The following is a 20,439-nucleotide window of genomic DNA, read 5'->3' on the forward strand; positions in this document are numbered from 1 at the left end:
GATCCTAATACCTGCCTTCCTGCCATTTCTCCTCCCAGAGTCTCTGGGAACAAGGGGCCGCCATCAGGAAGCCTGCTATAACCCTGCTTTAGAATCATGAATCAATGGTCTCTGCATTCTCATACAGAAAGGCCACCCAGGAAAGGACCTGTGTGCTCACGGTCCTTCCTTGCCTCTGGCTTGCAAAAGGCCACCGTCATGCTGTCCTCAGGAAGACCTCTAAGACTCCCCTCCTCGAGAACTCCCCTCAACACTCCCCTCAGTGACTACACAGGGAAGGCCTGAGCAATCGAGCTGTGACCCAGCACTGCCAACCTCTGCCACACTGTCACCACAGGCACTGGGCCCCAACTTGTCCCTTTAGCCAACCGTACCTGTGAGGCTTAGAGTTTACTTCTTGACAGCCAAGGAGTGACCTGAAATGGAAGACGCCAGGAAATCCCTATAGCTTCCCGCTCTGCAGTCCATCGTCACTGACACCCATTCCTTCCCACTGATGTTTATTCATAGGGAATGTCAGGTGTCACTCAGACTGTGTGTCTGTCCATGGCTCCTCACCACCTAGAAGCCACCTCTGCTCCCTGTGCTGGGCTGGGAACATGGAGATGCTTGTCACAGTTCACTAGTGTAAGGAAAGCAGGGGAAGAAACACTAGACACGTCACCGTTTCATAGAAACCGTCCAAAGCCTGCAAATGATTTCACTTAAGTCTGTTTATTCCAACCTCAGTAAAACTGCAGCTGGTACACCCTCCATAGGAGGGAATCATGTGATCCCAGGAGATCAGGAAAACGAGGTTAGTAAACTATGCAGGATCTCAGCAGAAGCCTGAAGAATCCTCAGCTCCTCTGTCCGCAAAGCTTCCACCAAAGCGAGCTGACGTGTCAGCGGTACTTTCTCTTCCTTCATGTCAGAAACCTGCAAGTTATTTTTAAATTCTTATTAAAATAGAAATGTTTTATAAAATTTACCATGTAAACTGTTTTGAGGCAGTCAGTAGCTATAGGCGGTAAGTCCCCACCTCCAACCCTCCCCCACATAGGGTAACCACCCCACCCCAGCCCCATGTGGAATAATCACCCCACCCCCATGTGGGATAGCCACGGCTACAATTCACTCCAAATTACTTGTTCAATCCCAACAGAAACTCTCTAAGGATGAATGTGTGAGCCAGGTGCCCCCCGCCCCCCCCCCCCCCCACACACACACAAGCCCTGGGAATTGCCTGCTCTGAGGAATCTCTGTGTGGACAGCACCTGTCCTTTTATATTTTTATTTTCACAGCATAAAAGTACATTAAAATTTTTAATTTTAACAATCACATCTTATAAATGATTTCTCATTAAAACAAAAAAAATATAAAATTAAAACACACATAGAAAAAAATACTTGAAAAGCTGTTACTAAGAAACCAGGCAATGATTTCTATCTACTAAAACATGAGGTAAAAATTAAGAATCCGCCTAAGTACCCAGTGATAAATGAATAAAGAAAATGATAATGTATCCACACAATGGGTACAGTTGAAACAGAATCAAGGGCAGGTGTCCGGCCCTGGGTTTCAATCCCAGTATCACAAAAAAAAGGACAGGGAGCAGGAGACCCTCTTTGTGACATCAGGAACAAGGCAGGAGGGCACAAAGTCAAATGAGATAAACCAGAACCTCCATGTTCTTTCTTTTGACTGCAGAAAGAATGTGGACACCACGTGAATAGAGGTGAGACTGTGGGGACGTCCATCAAGAGACAGAGCTTAGCCAGAGAGGAGAGAGCTCTCTGGACAGTAGCATGTGGCCACAGTTAGAAACAAGACACACAGTGTACATCAAACATACTGTAAGACCCCTCATCATTAAAAAGCAAAGTGGATAAGTCATTCCACAAGATGTGCAAATATCAAAGCACCACTGTGCATTGTACACTGTATATAAGGCTTGCAGAGGGATGCGCTGGCCATGCACGCACACGCAGAGCCTGTGTGCCTCTACTGCTTTGATGAGGTCTCTCACTTAACCTGGAACTCCCCACTAGGCTAGGCAGGGCCAGTGAGCCTTCATAACTGTCCTGGCTCCACCTAACTCCAGTGGTCTCTGCCTATCCCCAACCCCAGGCACAGCACACAGGCTGCCATCCCAGCTCGTACATCAGTGCTGGGATCTGAGCTTGGGTGCTCACACTTGCACAGTATGCCACCATCTCCCCAGCACCACTTACCTAACTGTTAAAATGTAAATCTGTTAACACAGTCTAACGTAGAGATTATTAAACGTCTGCTCATTGGAGATTCTTAAGACTTCCTAAGAGCAGGCATGGTAAGCAGCACAGGACCGAAGCCTTGTGCCCAAGCAGCACCAGGAAGCATCTTAAGACTTCCTAAGAGCAGGCATGGTAAGCAGCACAGGGCTGAAGCCTTGTGCCCAAGCAGCACCAGGAAGCACACCTTGTGCAGCACAGCGTGAGTCTCCTCCATGAAATCAGAGCACAGTTTCTGGGCCACGCCCAAACTCGTCTTCTCATTTGTATCAGAGATTACTTCACCAAGGAGCACCTTCTTCCAGCATGCACTAGAACCAAAATATTCAGTAAGTTCCTCTCAGCAGGGCCCCAGGGTACCTGAGGTAGCACTCACGATGCAACATGACACATAGCAAGTCCCTGTTCTTCCTGAGCACTGAAGCTCGGCTCCTAACCCTATGACGTCATTCAGCTCCTGAGTGGAAACCACCAGCACAGAGGAAGAAAGAGGAGCCAAGAGTAAATCAAGGAGGGCCAGCTAGACTGCTCCTTGCCAGCAGTGACTGGATTCTACTTTCATGGCAATCCTGGGTCTGGTGTACTGGAGCCACACCCACCAGCTACAGGGGCACAAGAGGCAGAGAAACACAGAACAGGAAGGCCAGGCTCTGGCAAACCGCCAGAAGACTCCGCAGCTGAGGTACTGTATGCCTTTAAGGGAAAGTTTTTCCTAAAAGGTGACAACCAAGAACACAGCTCACTGCCAAATGACCTCCAAATGGCAGGAGTCTGCAGCCACACCATTCTCCACACCCAGGTGAGTCACTTACACTGCCTTGGCTTGCAGAGGTGAAGGCTTTGGGAGAAGATGAGCCAGTGTTCTGCAGTCAAAAGACCACAGGACTGTCAAGACAGCAACCAGGAGCCAAAGGTTTCAAAGCTAGAAGGGGGTCAATGCTAAGTCCCTCTACTTGGAAGAAAGGATGGAAGAGCGACTGGAAACCAGGCAGGAAACCTGGGTGTGCATGGAAGTGGCTTAGAAGAGGGAGGTCAGACGGCTGCTGAATATGTAAATCCAGAGTACACAGGCAGACAGACAGTCCCAACGGGACTCAGGTAACAGGCAAGCATCCACTTCAAAGCTGATAGCTCAAAAGTCAGGATGTGACTTATCACCCAAGAAAGCCAAGGGTTGCAGTGTACTTGAGTGTGTCAGCTATAATGAATATCTAATTTAATCTTCATAATTCCCTACAAATAAATCACACCATCCCATTCAAAGAAAACAAAACTGAGAAGGTAAAGGTCTTAGTCACAAGGCAGGGCAGAGAGGCAAAGGTGGCATACACACCCATCAGCCAGAACCCCACCATGTCACTCACATGAGTGAACCCAAGGGAAGTCACTCTGGGTGATCTCTGCAGCAGTGGCTGCTTTAGCCCGAAAAGGGAGCACACACACCTCGTTCCCACGGGGTCCACACAGAGCAAGTGAACAGTGAGCGACTGGGAGAGCCAGGCAAAGGGAAGAGGGAGGAGGAAGACAAGAACCCGAGGAGCCACGCCCTTCCTGCCCTCATGCTGTGTGCCAGGCTGACCACAGACCGTCCTGGGCTCTCTAGGGAACACCACAGGAAGGAGGCACACTATGCTATTCTGTCATGGGCAATTAGTTTTTTAAAAATTAATTCCCATGTATGTGACTCTTCCTGGTGCAAATCTGTGCTGTCCAAGAGTCAACTATATTTCTGGTATTAAGACCAGGGAGAAACTTTGCTCCGATGTCCCAGGGGCAACAGTGAGAAATGCTTGTACAGACAGCAGGCATCACAAGTCAGCGCCGTGCTGAGACGGTTCTTCCGCCCAATGGACATTTGCCCAGCATACGAGCAGCAGCAAGGTGGAAGCTGTGTCCTGTCCTAACCAATCCCAGGCCTGGAGGAGCCCCTGTGCTGACCAGAGCACAGCCATGCAGGTTGACAGGCAGCTCTGGGACGTGACTGGCAGCCCTAACCCCTTAGAAAGGTTAAGGAGCCTGAGCAAGATGAAGGTCTACACTGGGGTTCTTCTACCCCACTCCTCTCACAGAGAAGGCCTTCAGTGGGGCTGGTTAGGACACGGTTAGACAGGGCGTGGTTAGGAGCTTGCTTACCACAGGAAAAGCTCACCCACTCACAGGTGTACCTCTGGACAGTACTCAGCGCTGACAGTACTCACTCAGAACAGTAAGCACAGGTCACCAGGGGGATACCTGGACAGAGCGCAAGTTCTCAGAGCCATGAACTCTGGAAGACTAAGGCCACTCAAGGCAGCAAGGCACAGCCCGCTCCTTCCCTTTAAATTCGAGCCTCCCAAACCCCTTCTATTTTCCCAAGAAGCAGGCACAGCTTGTATGTAACGGGGGAACTTACAAGTGCTTGGCTTCCAGACACAACAACTTGAGAGCCGTGAGCAACCGCCAAGATGGTCCATCCCATCCAAACGTCAAATTTCTGCAGGAGCAAAGCAGGCAACACCAAATGTGTCACTTAGAAGTGACTCCATGGCAAACAACTAAGGAACCTACTGGCTTTGAAGAGATGCATTATTAGGTCACCTCCACACAGGGGCAGGGAAATCAGGCTGCGGCTGCTACGGTTGAAGCTGGGGTAACACAACAGTCTCTGTGTGGTTCATTCCACACAAGTGGAATCTGCTCGGACTAGTCTGGGCTACAGTGGCTAGTTGATGTCAACTTGACACAAGAGTCACTGGAAAGGAGGGAACCTCAACTGAGGAAATGCCTCCCTAAGATCCAGCAGCAGGGCATTTTCCTAATTAATGAACAATGGGGGAGGGTCCAGCCCACTGTGGGTGGAGTCATCCCTGGGCAGGTGGTCCTCCTTCTAAAGCAAAGCAGGCTGAGCAAGCCATGAGGAGCAAACCAGTAAGCAGCACCCTCCATGGCCTCTGCAACAGCTCCTGCTCCAGGCTCCTGCCCTGCTTGAGTTCCTGTCCTCACTGTGATATGGAAGTGTAAGCCGAATAAACTCTTTCCTCCCAGACTTGCTTTTGGTCATGGATTTTTATCACAGCACTAGTAACCCTAACTAAGACAAAGTTAAAAGCTATTTCCAATCAATTTCAGCAAGACATTGAACTTGGTTTAGGGGACAACAGCAAGAGGCCTGGTAACTACATCACACATTTACAGTGAGATGAACTTGGAGAGGTCCTAGTCATCCCAGAGGGCAAACACAGCCACTGTCGCTATATACATAAAACCTGACTTTATCTAAAAAAGAAGACATGAAAGGGTGAGTGTGGGAATCTGGTGTAGTTCACTGTCCCTGATTTGTACCTTAACACCAGCTGATGGGTTCTGCTAAGCCTATGATATATGCATAGCCTATGACAGTGCAGCACCACCCGACCTGACCCTGGCCTAGATCACACACAGGACTGTTCCAAGCTTGACTCTCACATTCCCAAGCAAGAGTCTTCCAACCCTTGAGTGTCTAGGACAACAAGCACAACTTTACTACAGTCTAAGAGCTTAATAAATACCCACCCGTCAGCCAATACAGGGGCAGATGAATCACCCCTACTGAAACCAGAGCCAGGAGTATTTCCATGGAAATTCCCTAAAGGGATAATTTCCAGACAGAAAAACACTTACCCTGTAAAGCCATGATCCTTCAAAATGGCTATCTTCTTGTGGACCTGCTTATCTGCTGGCGGGAGGTACTTAACCAGCATGTCTACATTAAAGAGAGAAAACCAGCAGAGATTTAGGATGTAATTCAGATAAAGCACATGTACCCTCTCTCTCCTTCAGCTCTCTTTCCCTCCCATTAGCCACCCAGGACAACAAGACCGTCTCCTAATTCACACCAAGTGTCCTCTCTTGGGCAACTCGCTGAGATCTCAGGTCCCTAAAAAGCTGTGAGCTTTCCAAGGCGGGTTCTGCCTGAGAAAAGTGACTGCTGCCTCTGGGGGCTCTTCCCATTACAATAGGAAATAACTGTCATCGGCCAGTCCAACCTCCTGAGACAGGAACACAGGCATGAGGATTGTGGGAGGACACAAAGCCATATTCGAGGAGCAGCCGCTGGTTATCATGGGGGCCGTAGCAGATGAACACCTCCTGGTGCTTCCTACAGCGTGAGGCTGTTCTAATCTCATAGCACTTGGTCTTCTCGTTGAATGCTGCTTTTACCTACAGCGGAAACGTATGAGATTCCTCTTTTTAACACAGGTCTAAACGGCTCACCAAGTCACCATGGTAACCACAGTATGAGGCAGTGTGATGTGTTTGCAATGAGTCTCCCACGGACTGAGAACTCTACCTGCACTTCAGCCTGTTCCCTCCTTCATCTCGCCCTTACCCAAGTGAGGGAGGAACTCCAGTAACGGTTCTGAAAAATGACCAAGCGTGACATCTGACATGAGCTGACTTGTCACAAATAGCCTAAGGGAAGAAACTATGGCAGTAGGAAGACCCACTAGTTGTCAGCAGTTGCAAAGGCTTCACCAACTGTGTGGCCTTGATCAGGGGTTTTTACGTGTTTATAGTCCTTTAAGGCAATAAAGGTCTTCTGTAGCTCAGGACCCCCAGGCTCCCACCAACTATGGCTGTGGTTGTCTATGGTCATCTATAGAATCACTCAGGTACAAAACGTTCACAAACACACCAATAAAATCAAAGTGAGGCTGTGGGGGACTGACTGAGTCCCTCTGTCCAGCCTCATGTGCTCTATGTGCCCAATGTCACTGCCTGGGTCGGTGAAAGGCAGCACTCAGCACAGGGTGGCAGGCCTGGAGGGCAGTGCAGTGCAGAAGCACAGCAGACGTTTGCTGCAATGACATCAGGGGAGCATGAAGGTCAATGGCCCGGCACATTTATCTGAAGCAGGTTACACCTCCACTACCATGCCAACCTTGACTCAGAATCCTTGTTTCTACATGGCGGGATTATACAACAACAGGATCCGATTCCATGCCAGCCTCTCACCTGGACATGTGGACTGTGATTCAGCAGATCCAGGAACGGAGCAAGCGCACACGTGTCTGGCTCTGCGGAAAGGCACTCCTGCCTTCTGGACCTCAGGTACACAGCTCTGGTGTTCACCGTGCACCAGGCCCACAGGAAGGCGCCGTAGCTGAAAACGCTGTCCACTGACTCTGCAAACAGAGGCTGCAGGGTAGAGAAGAAACCTCTAGAGGAGGCAAACAGGTCCTGCACTCGGGCTCTCTGCTCTTCCGCCTTCACCTTTAAAGGTCTGGGAAGAAGATCTACCACTTCTGGCTCCAAACACACCGGACAGGTGTATGACTTGGGTAAAATGTCCAGGTAAGACTTCCAGAGGGATTGACTGCCTGCGTGCTTTTCTGAGACTAAAAAAGTACACAAGGCCAGCAGAGGAGACACAGGAGGCTTCCACCTTGTAAAATAAGAAGACAAATCGGAGGAATTAAAGTGTGGACTCAGTGGGATTTGCCTCCGAGGGGCTGTGTTCCAGCTGTCAACTCTCCACCCATAACACGGGCATCTTCCCAAGGGTTTTACCTCTCCAGAGCAGCCAATTCTGTGGCTAGTCTGTAAGATTCACTTTGGTTTAAATAATAATAATAATAATAATAATAATAATAATAATAATAATTTGTTTCCACCTGGTTCTAGCTTCTGGGGTTTACATTGTAAAGATAACTAACACAGGGGCACAGAGGAGAGAAAGAGAGCCCGCCATCCAACACAGTGAGTGCTGGCTCACGTGACTATTTCAATGTAAACTATTTATAGTTAAGTAGTGCTTAAAACTCATTCTTTAGTAGCACAAGGCACACTCCAGCTACTCCACAGGCATCTGTGACTCCAGGATAACGCAGAACAAAGCATCCCCACAGCTGCCAGCTGAGTTCTACTAAACAGCGCCACCAAGACAGCCGGTGGAGTCCTCAAGCTTCCTCTAATACAAACTACGTAGCTGCTGAGTAATGACTCACAGTTCAGTCCCTACGGCACAGACAGACTCAGAAACATTGTTGTTACTCTTCACAGCCCCAATTCCCGTGTTACCACACACTGTACTAGCAATCTCTGAGTGACTCAGAGAATAAAGACCAAAGCATCCTTACCTCTGCACAGGCACACCCGGGGGGGTTGGGGGGTCACAGAGAGCTGGGGGAGGGGGTATCCACTTGGGTTAAGGTTCAGCACCTTCTTTGAACCCAATGTAGAAATAATTTCTGCTGAGATTCTCCCTCACTCTGTCCTCAAGGATGCTCCAAAAATCAAGGCTCACCACCTTAAGCCCAGAACATGGCTCTCAACCTACTGTACCTATCCTCCTTCATTCCTGCCTAAAGCTCTTCCCTAACGTCAAATCTGTTCAAAGTTGAAGAAGCCATGAAGGCATAATAGGGTGAACCTGGGACAGCGAACTAGCATCTGCCAGGCTTTCTAGGGTAGAAGGAAACAGTCACACTGTTGTCATGTACACCATCCCATTCCACGCTTACTTTCTAGTAAATAGGGGACAGGGTTCACACCACATCCCAGGCAGCCTAGAAAACCTTAGAAATACAGTTCACACGGAACTAAGAACAAACCTGGAAGAGAATAAACCTTTCAATTGTACTAAGTATGTCTTGGCTAGCCAAGAGCTGGGTCCTCATGCCCTGTGCTGCAGATGGCACAGTGCTGACAGGCACCAGGTGCAAGGTGTGGTCACTTACTTCTTAATGTAGGGCCCTACGGAGCTTCGAATCACAGTGTCCGTGGTGAGCAGACAGCTCTCAGGCAGTGAGATAATCACCTGGCCCTCCTGGCCAAAGAGAAAGTAGAGTTTAGGACACCTCGGCTTTGCAAACGACCTGAGACTGAGGTCTTTAAGCACCGAATCCCATCATTATATACCAAGAGCCCCGGCGTGCAGACAGTGCAGCTCTGGCTTGCAACACTTCAGAGAGAAGCACAGACTGTATTAGGGCCACTCATGAGATAGATGTGGAAGTAAAACCTCTGCTTTACCAGGACAATCAACGATGATTAGCATGGGCTAAAAGGTTAGCTCTGATTAACAAAACACCAGCATCATGGAGATAAAATCTTCTGGGGGCACTTCCTCAGGGTTGGCACACAGAAGCTGGGTCCAGCAGGGGAACGAAGGCTGCACATCAAGCTGACAGCAGAACATGGTAAACGATGTGTCAGTGTCTGAAGGCAGGAAGGGATCATGAAAAACAGCTGAGGCTCGGCACTGAGACCCAGGAGAGATCATGGTGAAGGTGCAGCCTCAACTGCAGAGGAGATCCCAGGATACTGGAGATGCCAGCACCATGAGCTGACCACGAAGGACAGCAACAGGAGTAGAGTGGAGCTGGCCTCAGCCTACAAGACAAGCTGTGTGTGTTATGGATGGCAGAGCCCAGAAGATCACGAGTGAGCTCCAGGCACCAGACAACGAGCTACAGAATAAGAGGTACAATGTAGGACTTAAGTTTTGATTAAGCATGATGTGTCCTCGGCCTTGGTCCTTCTCTTCTAGAGTAAGAAAGCTTTGAACTTGTTTTTCTAAGTCTCAAAGATTTTGTTTATGAAACAAATATTCTCATGGCATTTGACAGAACTCAGAATCTCTTTGAAAGGGGTCAAATCTATAAAACTAAATCAGCCAGCATAAAGTACTTTTAAAAAGAAAAAGAATTCAAACCACCAAAAGGTACACTATATATATATTCACAACAAATATAAAAATGGAAGCCAATGGAAAAAGACAACTAAGTAACAGATGTGCGAACTCTCGGGGTCTGTCCACATTCTTTGTTTACTGCACACCTCAAACAGGTCTGAGGAGTCAGAATGGTCCTGCAAGACTTACTTAGAAGGTAAATAAATCATGAAAATCTGTTTAAATGTCTTATAAATAATATTAACAAAGATGGTCTCAGTATTGTGCCTTGCTTCAGCCTCCTCCTCAACCCCGCAGCACATGGATGCCTGCAGCCTTCTCTGAAGTTGTGCTCCCACTTTACGACACTATGATCTATACAAGTGTTACCTGAGGGAAAAGAAAGAACTTAAGAGGATGAGTAAAGTCCTTCAGCTCATTAACCCCAATTACACACCATTGCTGTATTTGATAATTCACCTTTCCAAGTGTTATTCCAAGTGACAGTCTACCTCAGTGAGGTTTCTAATGCACAGTAGGAATGTTTACCTCTTGCATGACGAGTTATTTCCCTAAGTGGATTTTTCCTAAACAGAGCTGCTCCAGGGAAGGATCATTTCTTACCTAAAGTGTCCAGACCCCAAAAGAAACTATTATTGTCTGTGAAAAGACAGAAATGCCAAGTAATCTGAAGGATTTGTTCATTTAATTACTTATTTTTGAGCCTAGGTCTCTCTATGTAGCTAGCCCTGGCTGGCCTAAAACTCACTCTGTGGAGCAGACTGGCTTTTAACTTCTAGATCCACCTGCCTCTGCCTGCATAAGGGTGTGCACCACCATACCTAGCCTTAAGCTTCCTGAACTTGCCATTACAAACACTACCATCCTCCACAGAAAGGCAGCGCTGAACTAAGAATGTTCTCAGCACCTCAGAGCTCCTGGACACTAAGTTCAGCTTTGGCAGGCCACATTCCTCACGGGTGTGCCAGCTCTGAAGAACAATCTTGCAGTAGTTCTTCACATCCTCATACAAAGCTCCAGTTTGTGAATGAGCCAAGGGTAACACTTTTTCATTCGTCAGCATCTGAACTTGGAATTCTTTGCCAGTGTTAGCATTCTCACAGTGGGAAAGCACAAATATTAGGTCTGAGGCATACGGTCTGTGACAGGGGAAGTTATGAAGGACTCGATGCTCACAATCTGTTGATGCTCACAATCACTCGATGCTCACAAGCTGTTGGGCTAATTGTCTTTGCCCAGAGCATTGGACGAAGGGTCTGCACCTGAGCAAACTGGAGAATGCCTGGAGAAGCCTTTGCTTCTGCTTAGCTGCTGAGTCCAAGGGCTGCAAGGGATCCGTAAGCAGGGAGCAGCTGGATGGGCTAGTAACCGCTGCACATCATTTAAATACCCCATGACCTCTGCATTGTCTGTGTGCAGACAGCACACCAGGGAGGTCCAGCACCTTTAACTGGCAGGTTTAACAGACATTTGAAAAGCTGCCTAAGTCTCATTTAAACTATCAACTGGCATTGGAAAGCACCTGCATTTAATGAACTGTGTGTGCTGCATTATGGATCCAGTCGTAAAGGCCTGCACCTGATGAAGAGCCGTGGCATTCCTTCCACTTCAGTGAAAATCTTCTTCTCATAGAGACCAAAGAACCTCATCATCTGCCATTCATTCTTGGAGAGCCACCCTCCCTATCTGTGACACTGGGTGACAGGAGGCCCATGAGGAGGTGCTGCCATGGCTCCTGCCATACAGAGAGCTGCTGTGCAGAGGTGCTTGAAGGGGTGCCCAGCCACAGCAGGCCATGGTTCCCCCAGCTAGAGAGGTCTAGAGAGCAGCCAGGCTCAGTGCCAGCTGTCACATGACATGGCCCTGCTGTCCTTCTCCAGCAGCCATCCAGCCCTCTTCTCACAGCCCGGCGCTCTGCCCACCCCAGCCCTGCCTCTGCAGCTGCCTCAGCTTATGGACCTGCTTCCCAGCGGGACACCAGAGTGCCACAGTGGATGAGGATGACCACAAGCTCCAGGACTAGTCAAGGCTCCACAGGGTAAGGGCCACCAGAGACAAGATGATATTTTTGTGGAGAGTCTTCATGCCCAGAATAGAGGCTGAACACCAAGACCAGAGTCCCTGCACTCAAGGAGAAAAGCAGGCAAGGCCGAGAGGCAGCTGGGGAACAGGAGCACATGCCTGGAGGGGATATCTTAACCTAATTTCCAACTTTTAAAGTTTCAAGGCTGTGACTGTTGTACTACAGTTTATACCATGGCATGACCATGAGATCTTGGAGATGAACAGGCAAGGAGAGTTATGGTTTAATGACAACATATTTTTATGTAAGGCTGATAAAGGGTTCAACTATACTGGTTAATTTTTGTCAGATTAAAACAAACTGAAGTTACACAGGCCAAGTAGGCCTGAACTGAGAGACTGCCTCCATCGGACTGGCCTGTGGGCATATGGGTGGGACACATCCTACTGTGGTGATATCACCCCTGAGAAGGTACAAGAAAACAGGCTGAGCAAGCCATGAAACCCAAGACCCTAGGAAGCAGCATTCTTCCATGGTCTCTGCTTCAGTTCCTGCCTTCAGGTTCCAGCAAATGCTCCTGACCTGACTTTCCTATGTGATGTACAATAACTCACCCCTCCGCAAACTGCTTTTGGTAAGTCTTTTAGCACAACAGAGAAAAGACTTGAACAGGCTCATTGTAATATCTGTAACTATAATACATATCAAACTATACATTAAAGATCTACATACATCTCACCCCACACAGCACACATCTCTTTCAAACAGTTTCATAAAAATACATATTTCAAAGTACACATGGCAGGTGCCACGGCGTGAATTCGAGGCCAGTCTGGGCTACATAAAAAAAATTAATTAAAAAAAAAAAAAAAAAACCTGTCTCCAAAAATGGATGAGAGGAGAGGAAAGAGAAAAGCCATGGTCAAGGTCCACTTGTCCACTTCACGGTCTAAGCACATCAACAGTGCTGCGTGTGGGCCAGCTGTGGTTCACCTCCCATGCTCTGCTTTGGAGCAAAGTCAGTTATGATAGGCATGAAAAACAGAAACACTCAGGGGGTAGAGCACTTGCCTTACAGGCCTGGCGTCCCGAGTTTAGTTCCCCAGAGCTCGTGTGAGGGTGGAAAGAGAGAACCAACTCCACCGAGCTGCCCTCTGACCTGCACATATGCAGTGGCATGTGACCCACACACATGCATGTCACAAAAACACACACTAATAACTTATTTTAAAAATGATTTACCTAATAAAAAGTAGAAATACTGCACACTGGCATGACACTGCTTACTAGTACTGAACACTTAAAAGTAGTGATATGGTAAATAAAAACAAAATAGCATTATAAAATCACAGCACAGAAATGGACATTCTTTTGGCTAAACATACATACAGGACTAAGTTTAAACAAATTAAGTTAAGGAATTTAAAAATAAACTTAGGGGCTAGGCTGTAGCTCTGTGGTACAATGTGTGCTTCGTGTGGGTAAGACCTTGAGTACAAACACCACCATAAAAATTTTGTTGAAAAATAAGTATATGTGATTTTAAAATAAAGAAATTAATTTGTAAATTTTGAGACCACTGTATACAGGTTAATGTTTTAAAATATCAAAGAAAAAAAACAAAAAAGGGTCCATGGAGATGACCTACATCACGGATGTCACTCTCCAGGAAGGAACTCAGCTGGAGGACTGGAGTCAGGCTCTGGACATCATGTTTCCGCTCTAACAAGAGCAGCTACTGCCAACATCCCTGACACAATCTAAGCTCTAACGTGCTGTGGCACACTCAGTGCACTAATGAAGCTGTCTCACTCACAGGGCACAGGGCCAGAGAAAAGACAGCACACCCCTGCCTGGGCGGCCACTGGGGCTGGACTATCCTTAGAAGAAGAGGCACGAAGCCTGCACTCCTGCCTTGTTCCCTCACAGAGGCTTAGGGAGTAACAAGGAGCTGGAAGTACACAGGTTCTCTGAGGAAAGGTCGTCTGTCCCCTCCATGCTTGTCTAAATGCCACATTAACTGCAATCTGTGTCAGCAGCAGGACTTCAATGTCTGTTACACAGCAAACTCAAGTTTCCTGGGCCAAACACACCCATTTAGTAAGTGGGGAAAGGCTACATATTTGATTCAACTGATGTCAGTGAGCTTGTGCACGCGCGCAGATAAAGGATACAGGAAAAGTCCTCACCTGCAATGACGCTTTGCTCATCAGTCCTCTTCCTGTTCCTAGAAGAACCGAAACATGGAGGGTAAATCCTACTGCACCTTGCAGATCCTGGTGACCCCTTACACACTCAACATCTCTTAGCCTCTCCCTCCCAGAGAAGACGGAAGCAGAAAGCTATTCTGAAAAATGACCTGGCCTCTCTGCGGTTTACATTCCTTGAGTGAAGCCGGGTCCGGTCATAACCTAAGGACCTCGACACAGGACGATGCTCACACTGCTCTCCCAATTGCCAGTGGAGAACTCCATGTACAAATGTAAGGCCCCCAGAGTGGGGAGATCCCCACTCAAGCCACAGGAGATTACGACTACCCAGAATCACGCGAGAGACCGAACTTGCTGCAAACCACAAAAGGCTTTATTTCCAGATTTCGGGATATCAGCCAGCTGAGGCCAAGGCTTGCAAGAAGAGCATCGACCCTGAGGCTCGGGAGCAAGGGGTATTTAAAGAAGAAAACCACAAAGTAGGGGGATGAAGGGAGTGAGAGGGAATCATAAAAACATCAGCAGACAGTATCATAAAACCAATGGAAGGTCCCCAGGCCATTTGATCATGTGGGAAACACACCCTGTGTACTTATTTTTTTTTTAAGAATTTAATCTTGTTTAATCATCTATCATGGGGCCAGCCAGTCCTTGGAACAGCCCAGATGACTGGTATTTTCTTTATGGTCAACCAGTTCCTAGAACCCAGAGCCCAAAGCCTATGAACCAGATGACCTGCATTCTTGGCTCTGCCCTTTTGTAGTCAGCTAAGTTCCTCGAGCACGGATGGCCTAGCTTTAGCCTCTATATGCCAGGGGTCTCACAAAAGGTTTATTCTTTTCACTAACCTAGGAACGTAACTTACTGCCCATCCTCTGGCACATGAAAATACAAAGTTAAAGATCCTGTCCTTGGCTGGCAAGGCAGGTCACACTCATAAACCAGCAGAGACCTTGACATTCCTGTGATGTCAGAAACAAAGCGGGTGTTGGTCCTGACAACTGGAGCCAGGGAAGGGGAGACTCTTCATATTACTGACTTATAACAGGAGCCAGCACAAAGCATTCCTGTGTTGTACTATAACTTCACACAGAACACTCTGTGAGGAGACTGCCCAGCAATCATCTGCCCAGCACTAGACTCACACTCTTTCTGTTGTCCTGTGGACAACTGTCCAGGGCTACAGTGCAACCCTTCCATGTCACCTTTAAACCCTCTGCCTCCCTGAACACATCCATAGTTCACGCTGGCCAAACATTCTGCCCCTATAATACCCTATGTTCAGCCTGGCAGCTCAGTCACTACGTGTGACTAACTTACCCGGAGCACCCTTTCGTACATCACCTCACTCAGCCAGAGACACGCTCGGAAGTCATTTACCTTGGGAGCTTTAAGACGTTAATTTATTCCAAATGAAGCTACCTAGTGAGCAGGGGGAAGAGCCAATAGCATATGCTTTTAGAGCTATGATTGTAGGTAGCATGCCCTGTTGTGACCCAGTCCTTTTGGAAAGCATCTTGGTGTGTTCCGTAGTTAACATCAACCCACCTTTGGCCTTGTGTGCAGGCACATGTCCATTGTGCACTGCCCAAGTTCAGAGAAATTGATTCCCAACTAATGTCAATTTAGCCCCCACAAGATGCTATCAAATGCCAGAGAAAAATGTTAACCTGCTTCAGTTTAGATGACTGGAAACCCACAAAGCTGCTCCTCCATGGGAGAAACAGATTCAAACGACCTAAGGGACAGTGTTTGCTGAGGCCCCACCAAGGGTTCCTCTCCTGGAGCCACACGCTACAGAAAAAGTAACACAACTGGTTGGCTGGGATGTCCCTCATCCTCAGAAAACTACTTACTTACTGTGCCTGGAACAACCCCATCTGCATGGTCCCCCAGATCCTACCACCTCAAGGGATGTGGTGGAGCATCAGATCAGTACGCAGTGCTGTGAATATGAGGACTCAGGCGAGGTCTTTCCCTCAGGCCGAGGCTCCAGGAAGACCCAAACGTCTGCTAAGCTGATAACACAGGCTTTTTTAACTTCAAGGCTGACCACTTGGCACTGGATAACCAATAAAGAAGCTCTTCCTTGGGAGAGGCTATGTCCCCTCCCAGCAGTGTTTAGCTGCCTGTAGTTCTTGTCCAGGGGTGGAACCCACAATACTTTGCCCCTTCCGATATATATATATATATGTTGACATTGCTATTGTTCCAGACTTGTTTATGCTGCCCTCTCCAGGAGAGACTTTCATCACAGACATCCAGTGCCTATACTCCTCCTTCACAGACGCAGATGCTGTGGTGTAGATGTCCCTATTGGGGCTGGGCTGCCATGATCTGTCAATCTCTGCATTGTGTCCAGCTGTGGTGTTCTGTGGTAGTTTGCTGTGAAGAGCGGTCTCTTCCATGAGGGCTGGTAGCTACACTTCCATCTGAGGATTTGAAGCTGGGCACCACAGATGAGAAGAACACTCACTGCTTATCTTGTGGAGTCCAGGTTACCTTACGCAACAGGGTCTTTTCGGGCTCACCCACTTACCTGCAAATCTCATGCTCTCATTTCCTTCCCAGCTGAGAATCCCACTGTGTGCACATCCACGCCGTCGCCGCTCATCTGTGAAGGACATTTAGGCTGTTTCATCCCCTGGCTATTGTGAATAGAGCGCAGTGACCATGGCTGAGTCCTGTTCTGTTGAGTCCTGTGGACATGTGCCAAGTGCGATAGCTCAGTCGTGTGGTAGATTCACTTTTAGCTTTCTGAGGATTCTCTATGCTGTTACCCTGAGCAGCTGACCGATCTGCATTCCCACCAGCAGTAAATAGGGGGATCTGTTTCTCCTCAAGGTCACCAGCGTTCCTTGCCAGGTGCTTTGTTGACGTTGGCCATTCTGACTGAGAAAAGATGAAATCTCAATGTTGCTCTCAATCTGCTTTTCCACAAATGCTGATGAAGATGAACACTTTCTAAGGTTTGCTTACAGACGCCTGGGTTGGGGTCACTGGTCCTGCCAGTTGTGTGGGCTCTTTACAGGTTGCAAAAATGATGTCCCTCGAGGTGCAGAAGACGTTATATCTTTCCCTCATTATTCTCCCTTTTTATTTTTTTATTTATTTCTGTTTTGAGACAAGGTCTCATTACATAGCCCTGGCTTCCCTGGAACTCACAGAGACTGGCCTGCCTCTGCCTCCCAAGTGCCCAGGACCGAAAGTGTGCACTGTTACACATGGCCCATGGCCTCACCTTATTTTATCTTTCTCCTTCTTCACATCTATTTTTTTTTCTCATTGTCATTTCTTTTTTGTTTGTCATGGACCACCTCTCTTTGGACAGTCAGATAAAGTACACACCAATGGTGACAAATCGAGTCCAATATACAGCAACAGATGTGTTTCTGGAAATGACACACCCCATCTTCCCGAGACTTCTGTTTCCAGGAATGACACCCCCACCTTCCCTGTGACTCTCACCTGGAAAGCTGGCGGGTACTAAGCCTGTATCTTCAAACTTCCTTTCTTTCAGCCATTTCCTTAGCTCTATAAATTCAGATCTGTAGCTCTCATTCACTGGTCGGAGAGAAGAGGATACAGCACAATTAACACCACTGGATCAACAGGCCAGCATATCAAGGGTATAAATCTGATGAAACAGATCTGACAAGCAGATCACAAAGGGAACAAATCTCTCTAAATATGAAAATGATACAAGCTAAACAGAAAAGCCATTCACTAAATGATTACTTCAATGCATGTGCAAAAACATTTGATAAAACCTAGTATCATCTGGTAAACATTACCAGCAAATGAAGACAGTTTCCTAACTTCCATAAAACACAGGGGCATGGTGGGACAGGAACAGGATGGGGTGGGCAGGGCAAGGTTGGGCAGGGCTAGAATGTCTGTAGCCATATGCTCCAGTCCCAGCACTGCCATCCAACCACATCAACAGTGAAAGCTAAGTGACCTCCTCCTAAGATCAGGAGCAAGGCAAGGCATAGTAACTATTTAACCAGAATAATAGCAGAAATATATAAAAACATCAAATAGGAAAAAAATCATGGAATATCTAAGAAGGCTATCAAAACAGCTACTAAATGACAAGTGAGTTTAGCAAATAAGATACAAACCAATACATAAATAATTGTATTTCTATATACTAGTAATAACCAAAATTCAAAAATGTTATTAATATGAAATTCTTAACAGACCCAAATATATATATATACATATGTACAGATATATTATATATATATATACATATATATATATATCAAAAGCTATAAACATGACTTCTAGATTTTATGTTTCTTTTTGTTATACGTTGAAGCTCTCGTGACATTTGGAAATGGACCCTGAAGTGCGTAACTGGGGTTAAAGTGACAAGGGTGGCCCTTCCATGATGGGACGGGTGGCCTTCTGAGAGGGGATAGTTCTCAGTGGTACAGCATGCACCCACCATGCATGAGGCCACAGATTTGACTCCCAGCGCCCTTCCCAACAAAAGTGAAGAGAACACAGGTTTCCTTGCCACATGAGGACAGGGTGAGAACCAAGCTAGCCACAAGCTGGGCAGACAGCCTTTTCCAGGAACCAAGATATCCAGACCCTGATGTTACATTTCTCAACCTTTCTATCACAGTTGTTCTGTTTGAGCTAGCCAGTACATGCTATTCAGTGAAGGTAGCCCACACTCAAACAGATTCTGATCAAGATGGATGAACATGGCATGGTGGCACAGACCTTTACCCCCAATACTTGGGAGACAGCAGGACCAGGAGTTCAAGGCTAGCCTCAGCTACTAGTAAACTCAGGGCTTGGGCTATAGTAAGACCATGGTTCACACTCGTAAAGAATGGATGGTTAAGACTTGAAACTATCAATATGGTAATAACTGGGCATATGTGTACATATATTTAGTAAGCTAGGCATGGTGGCCCACACCTTTAACCCCAGCACTCAGGAGACAGAGGCAGGCAGGCAGGCATCTGTCAGTCTGAGGCTAGCTTGGTCTATATGATGAGTAGAAGCAGAGTCAGGGATACATAGTGAAACTCTGTCTCCAAAAATATATATAAAAATATATAGTGAAGGGATGAAGAGATAGATGGCTCAGTGACTGAGAGAACTGACTGCCCTTCCAGAGGCCCCGGATTCAATTCCCAGCACCCACATGGCAGCTTCATAACTGTCTGTAACTACAATTCCAGGGGACCCAACACCCGTGCACAGGCATACACACAGGCAAAACACCAATGTATATAAAATAAAAATAAATTAATTTTAAAAGTATATAGTGAAAAAACAATTAAAAATTAAAATACCCATCTCATATAAAACACTAAAGGAGAAACAGAAAAACAAAAAGCAGATATTCAACGCAGAGAAAATAAGATAAAAAATGGCAGATGCAAGAAATCCACGAAAAGGTAGCATCCACCCAGGCTAAGGACAAGACCAAATTATTTCGCACCATTGATCAGAGACACTTATATTCAGAGAGAGAGAGACCAGAGCAAAGGGATGGACAGACAGAAGTAGAATCTCAGGGAAGAGCCACAGAGAATAAACTACAAACAGTGAGTAAAACACATTCATCCTCTCACAGCATGTAGCATTAACAAGTGTTCCTTAGGAACCACTCTCTTTGAACAATGTTCTGAGGAGCATCCTGTAAGCAGAGCCTCCTCCACACCCCACACCGTGTGAGCAGACCCTCCTCCACACCCCACACCGTGTGAGCAGACCCTCCTCCACACAGGGCTCCCTCCCAGGAGCAGCAGCCTGTACCTCCTCTTGAGCCAGAGCTTCGCCTTCGCCTCCGGACCCTCTCTGTTCTTCCTCTTCGTCTCTGCATGCTAACCCCAGAGCCTCTGTGTCGTGTTCAACTGAGAATGAGAGGCTCAGCCTTCCTCTCCAGCTGGATGAGAATCAAAGACCTTGGTGCCTTTGAATATACAAATACTTATTTTGGTGAATGTTTTCAGGACCTTTTTAAAAAAATATTTATTTATTTTACGTATATATGAGTACACTGTAGTTGTCTTCAGACACACCAGAAGAGGGCATCGGATCCCATTACAGATGGTTGTGAGCCACCATGTGGGTGCTGGGAATTGAACTCAGGACCTCTGGAAGAGCAATCAGTGTTCTTAACTGCTAAGCCATCTCTCCAGCCCCATGTTTTTGTTTTCTTTAAAAAAAAACAATTCTTTTCTTAAAAGCTTTGAACACCAAAGATTTTAACTAGTGCTCAATTGGGATCCTTGAAGTAACAGGTCCCCATTATGGGGGTTGGGGGGGGG

General features: G+C 47.1%; 1 protein-coding gene across 8 annotated transcripts; it reads right to left on the reverse strand.

Moving 5' to 3' along the window:
* Nucleotides 1-695: 695 nt before the first annotated feature.
* On the reverse strand, nucleotides 696-20,077 carry Setd4 (SET domain containing 4). 8 transcript variants are annotated; one of them, XM_028756369.1, is made up of 10 exons: nucleotides 19,925-20,077; nucleotides 17,609-17,704; nucleotides 14,120-14,157; nucleotides 8,952-9,040; nucleotides 7,228-7,657; nucleotides 6,258-6,432; nucleotides 5,893-5,974; nucleotides 4,646-4,726; nucleotides 2,441-2,564; nucleotides 696-918 (listed from the first exon to the last, which is right to left on the reverse strand). In XM_028756369.1, exons 1-10 carry the CDS (start codon nucleotides 19,989-19,991, stop codon nucleotides 784-786), a joined length of 1,317 nt encoding a protein of 438 aa, XP_028612202.1. In that variant the 5' UTR covers nucleotides 19,992-20,077; the 3' UTR covers nucleotides 696-783. The 8 variants fall into 8 exon arrangements, 7 of the variants coding, with proteins under 7 accessions (XP_028612202.1, XP_028612204.1, XP_028612203.1 ...); XM_028756371.1 differs by lacking the exon at nucleotides 19,925-20,077 and adding an exon at nucleotides 16,680-16,839 and having other exon boundaries at nucleotides 17,609-17,701; XM_028756370.1 differs by lacking the exon at nucleotides 19,925-20,077 and adding an exon at nucleotides 16,680-17,032 and having other exon boundaries at nucleotides 17,609-17,688.
* Nucleotides 20,078-20,439: the final 362 nt, after the last annotated feature.

This window comes from Grammomys surdaster, unplaced genomic scaffold, assembly GCF_004785775.1.
Source record: "Grammomys surdaster isolate TR1022 unplaced genomic scaffold, NIH_TR_1.0 126118, whole genome shotgun sequence".
Taxonomy (NCBI): domain Eukaryota; kingdom Metazoa; phylum Chordata; class Mammalia; order Rodentia; family Muridae; genus Grammomys; species Grammomys surdaster.

Coding starts and splice junctions, on each gene's coding strand:
- Setd4 (XM_028756369.1), bottom strand. CDS start 19,991: ATGCAGAGACGAAGAGGAAGAACAGAGAGGGTCCGGAGGCGAAGGCGA. Junction 17,705..19,924: donor AAGCTCTGGCTCAAGAGGAG/GTACAGGCTGCT, acceptor CTCTCCGACCAG/TGAATGAGAGCTACAGATCT. Junction 2,565..4,645: donor TGTCTGGAAGCCAAGCACTT/GTAAGTTCCCCC, acceptor TTTTGGTTCTAG/TGCATGCTGGAAGAAGGTGC.